At 52.1% G+C, this 13,909-nt stretch overlaps 1 protein-coding gene across 5 annotated transcripts in view; it reads right to left on the bottom strand.

The window, feature by feature from the left end:
- PIK3C2B (phosphatidylinositol-4-phosphate 3-kinase catalytic subunit type 2 beta) overlaps positions 1–13,909 on the bottom strand; it is a 65,914-nt gene that overhangs the window by 36,376 nt on the left and 15,629 nt on the right. For 3 of the 5 annotated variants that reach the window (XM_077886847.1, XM_077886848.1, XM_077886849.1), the window contains exons 2-5: positions 4,782–5,805; positions 1,401–1,501; positions 637–791; positions 200–320 (exon numbers count right to left, since the gene is read on the bottom strand). In XM_077886847.1, coding sequence (XP_077742973.1) covers positions 200–320; positions 637–791; positions 1,401–1,501; positions 4,782–5,717 — 1,313 coding nt within the window. In that variant the 5' untranslated portion in view covers positions 5,718–5,805. Of the gene's footprint in view, positions 1–199; positions 321–636; positions 792–1,400; positions 1,502–2,755; positions 3,020–3,190; positions 3,210–4,781; positions 5,806–13,909 lie in introns of those variants that run through there. The other 2 variants (XM_077886851.1, XM_077886850.1) reach the window with 2 other exon arrangements.

Raw genomic sequence — 13,909 nt, 5'->3', positions numbered from 1 at the left:
GAAGCCGACCAGCCCTGCTGGAAGACACAGTGCCTGGGGAAAGTGCGACGTGGCTGTGCAAGGGCCCAGAAAGTGTGATCAGGGAGGAGCTGCCGGCCCCAGGCCACAGCCCAGCACCACCCTGAGGGAGCCCCCTCCCAATGCTACCACCCAGAAGGTAGGTGCCACCTCCTATCCGCTTTCCTGACAGTTCACTTACTTCTGCAGGAACTCCTCGAGCCCACAGGGCTTCAGCACGAAGTCCCCCACGTCCACATCCCTCAGTTCATCATGGGTATAGCACAGGGTCTGGTGGATGAGCAGGTCTACAGTGGAAGAACCTGTAAGGGGGGGGGCAGGGGAGCAATGATGAGGAGTGCCAGGGCAGGCAGGGCTCAGGGTCCCCATGCTGATCCCCCTGTTCCTGACTAAGCACTCTTCAGCACAACTGCTATCCAGAGAAAGCAGGCAAACACACAGTCTGGGCTTGGGGAAAGTGACTGTGGGGCCCATAAAACTGGCCCTGGAGCCAGTCCCCTGGAGGAGCTTCCCCATTGCCCCTCATCAGGGGGCCATAGGTGGGGTGGGAATTGAGGTCACATTACTGTCCTCCGTGGCCCCCCCCTCAAGGGTTACTCATCCACCCTCCCCACTTACAGTTGCAGGTAAAAGTGAGTGGCTCCTGTAGGCTGTCACACAACACAGTCACCTTCAGGTTGATCTCATCCCCAAGGTGCTCTGGGCTCGGGGTGACAGCACTCCAGACATAACCGGTGAGGGAGTAGTCTTGGATGTCAGAGCCAGATCGAAGGCTGTGCAGGAAGAGAGGGAGAAGGACCCTCGCTGTGCCTTCAGAAGAGAGCAGTCGAGAAGACACCTGCTGGGACCCTCCCACCCTGAGGCCAAGGGCTCTTCTGTCGCTGCTCAGCCTGGCTCTCCAGGCCTGCAGGCCAGGATGGGGGCAGTGGGGAAGCTGCTCCTGGAAACCTTGCTCTCGACATATTGGCTACAGTTACAAAATGTTGCCCAAGCCCCACTGCATGGTAGGGACAGTTCTACAGTGACAAAGCTTTCCCTGCTAAATTCAAAGGGAAATTCTCCTGGCTCCATTTCCTTTCTCTTTTAGCTCCAGGTAAAATACTCTTAGCTCTATCAGTGGTGCATTTGCTCCTGAGGGAAACCAAGCCTGAAGCCACTAGTATAATGTGACTATTGGATGGAGGGTTCATAAATGTCCAAAATGTGAAACTTCTAAGATTTCAAAAAGTCCGCCGACACCTGTTGTTGGAAGCACCTCGTAGCTGTGAATTGAGATTTATTCAATATGACCCTCCTTCCTTCCTAGAGAAAGCTCTGAATGGGCTGGCCCTCCTCCCCAGCCCCTAAGAGCCCTCCCAGGCACCCCATTCATGAACTCTTACATATCCAGCATGTGGCAAAATGCAGCAACTTCCTCATCTCTTTCCTCTGAGACCTCAAATAATTCATGGCCGTTGGCAATAGTATGGGGCCGTGAGTCCACCTTTAAGAGAAGAACAGGCGACTCAGCACCTTTTCCCTTACGGCACCCTGTTCCCACAGGTTGCTCCCAGATCTAAACCCTGAAACTCTGGATGTAAAGGCTTTTCAAGCATTGAACATTCGGGGGCACAGGAAAATGTGGGAAATTTAGGAATAATACATCCGCTGTCCTAGGAGACCAGGAACCAAGCAGAAAGAGAGAACCTGACGCTGTAAGTTTGGGTGGGACGGACAAGGTGTGGCCAAACCTCCTCTCCCGGGGTTGGAGGCAGAGGCGCGGCATCTAATAAGCTCAACCCAGGTGAGGCAGCACATAGCACTGCTGGGTCGCTGGGCGGCTTTCGGGGGGTGCTCGAGGGGTGTGGCGGAGAGCTCTGCAGACGGCTACTCTTCCCGGGCCTGGTGTGGAGGCCAGAGCAAGCGGGCGGCCCAACCGTGCCCACGGAGGCTGGGCTCTGGGCAGAGGCCCCGGACCCACCGCAGGAGGCGGTGACAGACACACAGGCCTCCTCGGCCAGTGCTATTCGAGCAAGAAAGTCTTCAGGCCGCTTCCTGGGCAGGAGAGAACCCGGAGGAGGCTTAGCTCCTCCTGGTTCCCGAGAGGCTTAGGTTCTGCCCGGCTGGCACGTCGGGGAGCCCGTCCGGGCCCCGTTCCCACCGAAGAACACGAGGGCGGTGGCGGGGGTTCTGTCAGCGGGGCCTCGGCGTCCCTCCCGGCGCAGAGCAGCTGGCGGCCGGCGGCTGGCGGCTGGCGAGCGCCTGCCAGGCCTGCGGCGGGGCCCGGGGAGGAGGAAGGGTGCGGGGAGCGGGCATGGCAGGTCTCCCAGACAGGCCTGCCCAGAGGTGCCGGGGCCCGGGGGCGCGGCCACTGCCACCAGCTGCTTCCGGGGAGCTCCAGGCCTCACCTCTCACGGGTCTCGTCCTGCCCACCCCTGGGGCAGATGGCAGCAACTGAGCTCCGCATTTGAATATCCAAATTGTTTCCTCTGAGTGCCCCCTCTCATTAGCCCTGCTCCGGGGAGGGCGGCAGCGGGGCCCTGGCACGTGAGGCCCTTGCTCTGCCAAGTTCCAGCCCGGGTCCCACTCACAATAGTGCCACTGTCAGCAATTAGCCCCCAGAAGTGAGGCAGAGAGGCTGACGGAGACGGAGAGACAGGAGGGGAAGGCCGGGGAGAGGAAGAGCGTGGCTACCGAAGGCCATTCTCATGCCCCCAGTACCACTCCCTGGCTCCACAAGAAAACAAAAGCCACTTACGTTTGCCCTGCTGGCAGGCCCTGGTGGCATCGCCCGACGCTGGCTGGGGGAGTCTGCCAGGCAGAGGCTGGCAGTGGGGGTGCCAGGCTGGCATGTGGAGCCCACCATTTCCAGGGCTGGCCCCGCAGGCCTGGGATAAGGAGGGTCCCTCCGTCCGAAAGCCCGGTGGAGGCGGGGCGGCGGGATAGGCCGAGGGCCCGAGAGGTGCCCCCTCCGGGTGGGATGCGCCCCTGCCCCGAGCTGAGGTGGGGGGGACCAAGGCCGCATTTCCCCCCCTTAGAACTGGCACGAGCTCTTGGCTCTGCCCTAGCTTCTTCCAGGACACGCTGGACCCAGGGCCCCCTCAGAACCCTGGTGACACACGGGGGTGACGGGGAAGGGTGAGGCCGTGGGAGGAGGCAAGAGAGATAGGGAGCAACAGAGGTGACCACCTACCCGGGTGGCCTGCCTCCGAGCAGGCCCAGCTCTGGGCGAGGAACTCGGAGCTGGGAACAGGAATCTCCCTGTCCCTATAAATAGCGGGAGCAGCCCCACCTCTCACAGCAGGGCCTTTAAAAAGCCCTGAGCTCCAGAGTCGTGCCTTCTCCCAGAAGCTGATTCTGCTCTGAGGGACTCTCTTAACAGCAGCACAGGAAGGAAGGACCATGTGGCTTTTCCAGAGTTGTGAAGGATCCCAATTGCTGGGACACACGGTGGGAAAGCCCCTGTGTCCCTTAAACAATGGATAAGGAGGAAACAGGGATGGAATGAAGTGGCACGCCATTCCTACGGAAACCTCCAGCCACAAGGGTACCTCTTGACTCCTTTTGGGGTCAGGGCTTCCAGACCCAAGGGTGAAACTCCAAGTGTCCTCAGGTCCCACCCATGGAGATGCTACTGATACTTTTTAAATCAGAAAAAAAAAAAAAAAAAAAAAAAAGATCAAAGCTGCCCTGGAACCTACCCTGTGCTTCTATGTAGATACTATGCCATTTTACACTATCCACTCATGAAAATAAAATCATTATTGTCATACTGCATTTCTTTTAAATATTTTTTAAAAGATTTTATTTATTTATTTGTGTGTGTGTGTGTGTGTGTGTGTGAGAGAGAGAGAGAGAGAGAGAGAGAGAGAGAGAGGCGCAGAGACAGAGGGAGAAGCAGGCTTCATGCAGGGAGCCCGACGTGGGACTCGATCCCGGGACTCCAGGATCACCCCCTGGGCCAAAGGCAGGTGCTAAACCGCTGAGCCACCCAGGGATCCCCTCTTTTAAATATTTTTACTGTGAAAGGAGGTAGACGGTGGCCACGGCAGCACAACAATGTGAATGTCGCTAATGTCACCAACCATACTTTGCAGATTGGCCAAGATGGTAAACCTTGTTATGTATATTTTAGTGCAGTGAGAGAGAGAGAGAGAGAGAGAGAGACACGGAGGGAGACAGAGAAATAGAACCAGAGAGGAGAGGGAGAGAGAGGGAGAAAGGCAGAGCCGGGGGTGGGAAGGGAAAGATGGAGACACAGAGGAAGGCAAAGCAAGGACCAAACTTTGGGACAGGAAAGACCAGAGCTGTGTGCCTAGGACTATCAGGCAGACTTCTTGAGCACGAAACACTGGTTAATACTGTGACTGAGCCTCAGCACTACAGCACTTTGGGCAAAGCAGGTCAGAAAGCAGAAGCAACCTGCTCCAGCCCACAGGGTCATTCAGCCACAGAGTCACAGAGAATCCCCTGAGCCCGGTGCGGAACTTACCCTGTGAAGCGAGCACATGCTAGGAACCGACATCACAAACACCTGCCCTGGCAAGGGCTGTTTTGGTACAAAGCTCAGCCCTGAAAAGGAGCCACATCTCTAGTGGTGTCCCTCTTCCTCTCCCCAGCCAGGGCCCAGGGGCCAGAAGACAGGGGAGAGAGGAGGAGAGGTTGACAGGGTGAGCCGGTAGCAGATTCGAATTTGGAACAACAAAGATTCAGAAAGAAGGCCCACTCTCTGTGTCCGAGTGGCACTGGGAGGGGAGGCAGAAGAGGCACACTGAGGTCCTCACCGGGGCAGCGGAAATCCGGCGGTTCTTGCCTGGTGTCGTATTCTTTCCATTGGCATAGCGGGAGGCATAGGTACGGGGAGGCACCTGAGGGGGCATGGTCTTGCTCCGGGCCACGGGTTTTCCGGGAGTGTCCTTGCCGCTGAAGTCCAGGGGCCCCCGGCCCTCCTTCCAGCCCCTGGTGGTGTCACGCAACATCTCTGTATCATAGGTGGACTTGAGGTTGAGCCGTGTGATCGCATCATTGATACCGTCATAGTCCACAGGCCCGAGCAGGCGCCCCGGAGCCCCACCCCCCAGCTCCTCTTCCTCTTCCAGGATGCGACGCCCCAGCAGCTTGCCTGGAGGCTGCTCTGCCAAAGAAAAGGTGTTGACGTCATTGGGCTGGGAGGTCTTGGAGGATGAGGGAGACCCCTTTCTGGGAGGTAGGGGAGGGGTGTCCCAGATAGAGACTCGGGGCGGCAGAGGAGGTGGGGACAGTTTCTTGGAAGAGCCATCTATGTCCCCCTGTCCTGGGGACAAAGAGAGTCCCTCATCTGAACCATCGAAAATGTAGAGATAGTCTCCAGCCAGAGAGCCTTTGGGCCAGGGATCTGGGCCAGGCTGGGAGCCCTGGGAGGTAGAGTGGTTGGGTAACCCCTCCTGCGGGGAGAGTGAGTTGTAATTGAGGGTAGGATCAGAGCCAGAAAGACCACGTAAGAGCTTGAGGTCCTTCTGCCTTCCTGCCGGCTTGCTGTAGAAGTCTAGGACAGGCTCGTCCCAGCTGATGAGAGAGGAGTCTGTGTTCTGCTTGGCTCTGCTTTCCTCCTTGTCGTGCCGCAGCCGGGACAGTGCATCATACTCCATCTGCAGGGCTTCGGCCATGGCCAGCTCTTTGCGGCTGATGCCCACTGACTCCAGGGACTTCCAGTGTTCCCCACTGCCCTGAGTCGAAGACATGGTGAGGACGGGGGATGGAGGAGACAAGGAAGTCTTTTACTTTCTCTCAGTGTCAGGTGTGCAGGATTCCAGCATGGTGTCTGGGCACCTGCAGGTGAGGGGTTGAAAACATCAATCACTCAGTCACAAAAAGGCTTGAATTAATAACGTGACTTAGGTGACATCATCTGGGTCACTGCCTGCTCCTCGAGTGTCTACAGCAGATGGGAAGAAACAAAAAAATGGAGAGAAGAAATGCAGACAACTCTATCCATTTAATACATCCATTCACCTTTCCATTTATCTATAGATGTCTGGTCCCTCACTCCCACATACCCTGGGAATGGCAGAGGAGGTCTGGTCCTCTCTCTCCCATGTACCCTGAGGGAGGAAGGAGGCACCTTGCATCAGGCGAGAGAAGACAGAAAAAGGGGCTCTTCAATCCATTTAAAGAGGACCGCTCTCATACACTGCTGGTGGCGAATATAAAATGGGGCAACCACTTTGGAAAACAGGCAGCCTGCTGAAAGGTAAACATCCACCTACCATATGACTCAACTAACCCACCCCTAGTCACTTACCCAAGAAAACTGAAAGCACGTATCTTCACAAAGACTTATACGCATATTCGCGGTGGCCTTATTTGTCAGATCCCCAAACTGGAAACAACCCAAGTCTGTCCATCAACAGGGGAATGGATTAAACAATGCGATTCTGTCCACGTAATGATACTAACTCAGCCACAAAAAATGAGTTACCGGCACATGTCCTAACACGGATGCATCTCAAAATAACTATTCTGCGTAAAAGCAGCTAGACAAAAAAGCACGAATATGTAGGATTCCATTTATATAAAATCCTGGAAAATGAAAACTCTACAGTGATAGCAGATCAGTGGTTAACTGGGGAAAGGTAAGGTGGGAAAAGAGGCATGGATGACAAAGAAGCTTTAAAGGACACTTTTGGGGATGATAAGTATGTTCATTATCTTGATTGTGGCAAAGGTTTCTTGGGTATATAAATACGTCACAATTTACCAGATTGCACATCTTAAATATGTACAGTTTATTGTATGTCCATTATACCTCAGTAAAGCTATAAAGTGAAATAGAGTCCAATGAAACAGACTTTGTAATTACTCAGACTGCACTAAGTTCCTCCCCAAATAAACCAATGTGAGTAATAAAACAAAGCCTGGCAACAGGTGAGACCCAGATACCTGACGGATTACAGGTGTGCCACATCGATTCCCCTTGGCCCTCAGGACACCAGACAGGAAGCCAGGACCTCCAGGCCAGCTGCCACTGGCTGAAAGCAGCCCCCTTCATGTACTCCAGCGTTAGCATCCTTTTCTTTAGAAGCCATGACATGAAGATAGCCCTGAATGAATCGTTATCAGGACAAGGCTAGCCTGGCCCAGCAGTTCTCAACCCTGATTACACATTAAAAACACCAGGGGTCCTTTTTAAAAGTACTGATACCTGGGTACTCTTAAGAGTGTCTAATTTAACTGGTCTGCCGTAGAACAGTAGTATTTTTTTTTTTAAACGCCAAGAGATGCTGGTCTATAGCTGGAGCTAAGAACCACAGACTTATGTGTATATATGTTTCGGTTAGGTTGTGAGGTGAGTGTGAAGTAGCCACTTCAGATCCTTTTTGCCAGCAGCTAAGAAGTTCATGATTTCATAAAATTATCTAAAATTATTCATTCTTGGACAGCCTGGGTGGCTCAGCAGTTTAGTGCCGCCTTCAGCCGAGGGCCTGATCCTGGAGATCCAGGATCAAGTCCCACATCGGGTTCCCTGCATGGAGCCTATTTCTACCTCTGCCTGTGTCTGCCTCTCTCTCTCTCCCCATGTCTCTCATTAATAAATAAATAAAATCTTTAAAAAAAATTACTCATTGTTGTACTGCTTTATCCAGCAGGTAATTAACATGAAGCATGTTGTTTTTCTTTTTCTTTTTTTTTTTTTAAGCATGTTGTTTCTTATGATTCGAAAGTTGAAAACATCAAAAGGACAAAAGGTTCAGACAGATACTGGGTGGCAAGTTCCATCAGCTCCCAAATGAGTTAGGATGAAGGTATCACTTGACCTGAGGTGCCCGCCCTGATGGTCTCCCCATTAGGCCCAGGCGAAGAACCCTGTCCCCAGAGGGCTGTGGCTGGCTGGCTTAGTGAATCTTTTTTTTTTTTTTTTTAAGATTTTATTTATGTATTCATGAGAGACACACACACACACAGAGAGGCAGAGACACAGGCAGGGAGAAGCAGGCTCCATGCAGGGAGCCCGACGTGGGACTCGATCCCGGGTCTCCAGGATCACGCTCTGAGCCAAAGGCAGACGCTCAACCACTGAGCCATCCAGGCATCCCTGGCTTAGTGAATCTCAGCAAGTAGTTCGCCGAAGACTGAATAGCCCAAGCCCAGCTTTGGGGCATATGAAGTGACTCTCTGCCTGTTGAGATCTACATCCTTCAACAACTTCTTACAGATTACTTTTTACCAACAGAGGGTAAGAGGGAGTCTTACTATTTGAAATTCAAAGGAATTGGATGAGCAGATGGAGGTACCCAGAACACAGTTGCTGGGAGTTAGGAAACTGGCCCCAGGAAAAGGTTCTTGTACCTTAGATAGGAGACACCAAATAAATGCTCCAGCTGGACCAAGCATTTCATTCCAGAGAATACTGAGACTTAGGGGTGCCTACATGGCCTCATTTTCAGACAGACACACACACACACCCAGCTGTCTCTTCTCTGGCTGTATAATTTCCTGGACTGAAGTTTCTGGGCCTCTCTGTCCCTCTAGAGAAGTCAGGTCAACCTGTGCTCACCTTGCTGTCCTTGGGGTCACAATCTCCAAAAGGCAGAGTCTCCATCAGCAGTAAACACCAGGAACATCAAGTGTGAAGTCACCATGACGGCTGGGACGAGCCCTGAACACCTGCTGTCCTGGGATGAGGCTGATGCTTAGGACTCCCAGGAGTCTCTGTCCCCGTGGGCAGCTCAGCCCCTGACCATCTCTGGGCTCCAATCAGTGCCGAGGCTGATCAGTACATTGATTCTGGGACCCCAGCGTCAGTGCAGCTCCCCTGGAGCTCAAGTCCCACAAGGATGTGAGACACACCCTCCCAGTGCTCTCAGGGCTGGGCTGCCACTCTCTGTCACCCCCTTAACCACCCCAAAGAGGCTAGACCTCTGCTGAGATTCAGAGAGGGCCACAGAGCCGATGACCTCAGAGGCATAGTCCCTCTTATCTCCCCCTCTTCTCCACTCAGATGTGGGGCCTTCAACAAAAACTTCCAGGTCTGATTGGCCTTGGGTAATAGAAATTCTTTCTTCTAGTCATGGATGGCTGAATGAATGATTGCTCTGTCCTGAATATGCTGAACACCAGGCACAGGGAGTACAGCTCTGCCTACCCTGAGTCCAGCTTGATCCCAAATCTTTCCTGCCTGGAAGCTCTGTGTTTGGTAATTCATCTCTGAGATGGCTCTGAAGCTCAGAGGAACAGCTTCTCCTTGCGTTTCACTGGGCCCCACATCAGGTTATTTTACCTGCAGGACAAGACCCATGAAACAAAACTGACTACAATAATAATAATAAATCAAATGGTTTTATTTTATTTTTATTTTTTTTAAAGATTTTATTTATTTATTCATGAGAATACACAGAGAGGAGAGAGAGAAGCAGAGACACAGGCAGAGGGAGAAGCAGGCTCCATGCAGGGAGCCTGATGTGGGACTCGATCCCGGGTCTCCAGGATCACACCCTGGGCTGAAGGCGGCGCTAAACCGCTGAGCCACCGGGGCTGCCCCAATCAAATGGTTTTAGAAAAAAGTTTATAGACCCCTATTCAACTGGAAACAGGAAGCATTTCTTTTCCACTGTTTTTCCAATCATGCTTTTTACCATAAATTCCATTCATTTTCTCTCCACAATAAAAAAGACTTAGGGACACCTAGGTGGCTTAGTTAGTTAAGGTGTCATCTCCTGATTTTCGCTCAGGTGGTGATCTCACGGTCGTCGAGCCCCACAGCAGGCTCTGCGCTGGGCATGGAGCCTGCTTGAGATTCTCTCTCCCCCTCTGTGCCCCACAACCCCGTTTGCATGTATACTTTCTCTCTCTCTTGAAAGAAAAGAAAAAAGAAGGATTTGCCTTTGCCAGGCACCACTATGAAGAGGAAAACTGAAGCTATTGGAAATAATCTCTCTCAACTTCCTGCAGCTCTCATGCATGAATTTATCCACACTTGCATGCAGTCTCCCTTTCTTCCTTTTGGTCTCGGGGAGAGTGGGTTCCTGCCTCCTGCTGAGGCACAACCTTCTTGTCCTCTTGCCCCATTCACTGGATCTCCTCCGGGATCATATCCCTTCCCCCACTGTACCTTTGCCCCTTCTCCTTAATGAGGTCTCTCTCTTCAGCACATACACATGTTCAGACTGCTTCTAGCCTTAAAAAGAAAGTATGAGAAAACAACAACAAAAACTCCACACCCTACACCCTAAGCACCTTCTCTTGCCTTTTTGTCCTCCAGCCAGTATCTTTTCTGTTCCTCCTTCCCAGTAGGCTCTCCAAGAGCACAAGACACATGTACTTTCCCAATTCCCATTTACCCTTCGATTCACTGTAATCTGGCTTCTGTCCCCATCCTTCCAACAAAAACCACCCCAGGAACAATACCCAGGCCATCCAATTCCACATGCCTTTTTTTTTTTTTTTTTTTTTTTAAGATTGTATTTATTTGCGAGTGAGCAAGCACAAGTGGAGGTAGGGGAGGGGCAGAGAGGGAGAGGCAAACCCCCTGCTGGACAGGGAGCCTGTGCATGTGGGCCTCAATCTCAGGACCCTGAGATCATGACCTGAGCTGAAGGCAGATGCTTAACTGACTGAGCCACCCAGGTGCCCTTCCACAGGCATTTCTACTGACCCAGACATGGCTGCTGCATTTAGCTTTCCAGACCCTTCCCTTCTTCCCTAAACTCTTTACCCCTTGGCTTCCATGACACTTTTTTCTTCTTGTTCTCTACCTCCTTCTTTGTCCACCCCTGAAATGCTGGTGTCAGGACTCCGTTCTCAGCCACTGTTAACACCCTCTGCTCGGGCAACCTTGCGTCTCATCTCTGATGCGTCCCACTCATGCGCTGGAGCGTATCCAATGGTGTATCTTGCCCTCAAGTTTATGTGCCCGCCCATATCTCAAGCCCCAAATGCCCCAAAACTGAACTACCACCTTGTCCTTTCCTTCCCACAACCCCTCCACCCTCCTGGCTCCCCACCTCAGCAAAGGGCACAAGCCAGTCCTCCAAATTAGAAACCCTACAGCCTCCCTGGATTCGTCCTTTGCCGTGTCCCCATAGCCAGTCAACAAAGTCTTCCGGCTCTTCCTCATTAAGTGACTTTGCCTCTTTTGTATTCCTGAATCTAGTCCTTCCTGCTAGATGCCCTAAGGAAGCCCTTATCTTCTCCCATTTGGGTTATTACAATAGGCTCCTCACAGTTCTTCCTCCTAATCTGCCCCTCTCATAAGGCATTCTCCCCAGAACAGCCAGAGGGCTCTTTCTGAAAGGTAAACCTGATCATCTCACTGCCTGCTTCCACACCTTCAAAGGCTCTCTATTTGCTTCCTTTATCACCACCCCCCATCTTCCTTTCAGCTGTAGTCATTCACTGCCAGGGACCCAATACCTTGCTGACTTGTTCAACATCCTCCTTCCCCTGGGCCTGCCCTTCCCAATTCCCTTTTGCTTTCTGCCTGTGGGACTCTAACTCACTCCTTAGCCTTTGCTCAGACATCACGTTCTCCAGGAAGCTTTCTCTTAGTCCCAGATGGGATTAAGGGCCGCTTCTTTATGCTCTCAATAGTAACTTGTGCGTACCTCAAATATAGTCTTAAAATAGTTTATTCAAAATTAAATAAGCATCAATTGCACTACTGGGTATTTACCCCAAAGATACAGATGCAGTGAAATGCTGGGACCTGCACCCCAGTGTTTACAGCACCAATATCCACAATAGCCAAACTGTGGAAGGAGCCTCGATGTCCATCGACAGATGAATGGATAAAGATGTGGTTTATATATACACAATGGAATATTACTCAGCCATCAGAAAGGACAAACACTCACCATTTGCTTCAACGTGGATGGAACTGGAGGGTATTCTGCTGAGTGAAATAAGTCAATTGAAGGACAGTCATCACATGGTTTCACTCATATATGGAATATAAGAAATAGTGAGGGCAGCCCCGGTGGCGCAGCGGTTTAGCGCCGCCTGCAGCCCGGAGCGTGATCCTGGAGTCCCGGGATCGAGTCCCACATCGGGCTCCCTGCATGGAGCCTGCTTCTCCCTCTGCCTGTGTCTCTGCCTCTCTCTCTCTCTGTCTCTATGAATAAATAAATAAAATCTTAAAAAAAAAAAAAAAAAGAGGGATCCCTGGGTGGCGCAGTGGTTTGGCGCCTGCCTTTGGCCCAGGGAGCGATCCTGGAGACCCGGGATCGAATCCCACATCGGGCTCCCAGTGCATGGAGCCTGCTTCTCCCTCTGCCTGTGTCTCTGCCTCTCTCTCTCTCTCTGTGACTATCATAAATAATAAATAAAAATTAAAAAAAAAAAGAAATAGTGAAAGGGATTATAAGGGAAGGAGGGAAAGTGAGTGGGGAAAATTAGAGAGGGAGACAAACCATGAGAGACTCCTAACTCTGGGACATGAACAAGGAGTAGAGGAAGGGGAGGTGGGTGGGGGGATGGGGTGACTGGGTGATGGGCACTGAGGAGGGCACTTGATGAGACGAGCACTAGGTGTTATACTATATGTTGGCAAATCGAACTTCAATTAAAAAAAATTAAATAGGCATGGACCTGTCACCTCCACCACCATCAAGCTCCTTAACTTCCAAATTCACCTCATTTCCATTGAGAAACATACTTGAACTGGGATGTAAGAAAAGAGCTTTCTGGTAGTAAAAGTTTTTAGACATAAGATCGGTAATCAGGATGCAGCTGGTGCCCTTCCTTGGGGTCCTACCAACACAGGACTGGGTATCACCTCACTGGGCTGGGTCTGGCATCTGTAAAGGCAGGTGGGCGGCCACACAGAACCACCTCACAAAGTACCTTCCAACTCTGGGCCCTTGATTCTAACCAAGTGGTTTCCTCAAGTCAAATTTCTCAGAGGATTCCAACGTCACCTCCTAGAGCAGCCTTAGCCCTGGGAGGAAAGAGAAGAAAGGCCCACGGGTGGGCCAGCCAGTGGGCCTGGCTCCTGAGGTTCTTCCAAAACTGGAATTCAGATGAAGAAAGCCAAGCTACCCCTGTCTAACCACCGTCCCCTGGTGCCTGGCCAGGTCTCCACCAGACTGCCTGTCAGCCATGCAGAGAAGGAGGCCCAGCCTGCAGACAGATCCTGCGCCCAGGGCCACACTGGCAGCTGCTCCTTCAGAAAGGCTCAGCGCTCTGCTCACTCTGAAGGTGAGGAGGTAGACAAGCAGCACACCCTGACCCCCACCCTGCAGGACCAGGAGAGCCACCCGCTAAGGCGGAGTGAAAGTACAGAGTGGCAGCCAGGCCCAAGGGAAATCCAGAGGGGGAAAGAGGGAAGGCAGGGGCAACGTTCCCAACAACCTAGAGCTAGAGCGAACTGGCGTCCTCTAAGAACTCAAGCCCCAAATTTCATTTTCTGGGACGGGTGGGGATACACAAAGTATTTTAGGAATCAGAATCTCATGTTTCCTGCCTCCGCCTCCCCTTCCCCAATTCAGCTCCCTCTCCGCCAGCTTCTGCAGGGTTGACAAATTAGAAACTGCTCTATTCCCTTCGTCCTCAAGGGCTCCTAGGGATGCTGTAAAAAATTCATGTAAATCCCAGGAAAGAAAGAAAAAAAAAAATCCCAGGAAAGAGGTTGGGGTGGTGAGGGCCTGGGTCTTTGCAGCCCATCCAGGAAGAAGCAGCTGGGCCCAGTACTACAGTGTCACACAACTCCAAGGCACACCCACGCATTGGATTCTACGTGAATGCCACCCTCTGACCACAACAAAGAGAACCGTGTGAATGGCGCCCTCTGAAGTCGCACACCTAAGTGGCCCAGGCTGTGGTCTCCTCTCGAGTCCCCTTTCAGAGAGCAAATACAAATTGTCCACAAGACCACCTTCAGCTGGGTTCCACTCACCACCCGCAGGCACTCTGTCTACACTTCCCCATAGGCAGGCTCTCT

Source organism: Canis aureus, chromosome 38 (genome assembly GCF_053574225.1).
Source record: "Canis aureus isolate CA01 chromosome 38, VMU_Caureus_v.1.0, whole genome shotgun sequence".
Taxonomy (NCBI): Eukaryota; Metazoa; Chordata; class Mammalia; order Carnivora; family Canidae; genus Canis; species Canis aureus.
The sequence above is the reverse complement of the archived record's forward strand: the minus strand, read 5'-3'. Positions and strand labels throughout refer to the sequence as shown.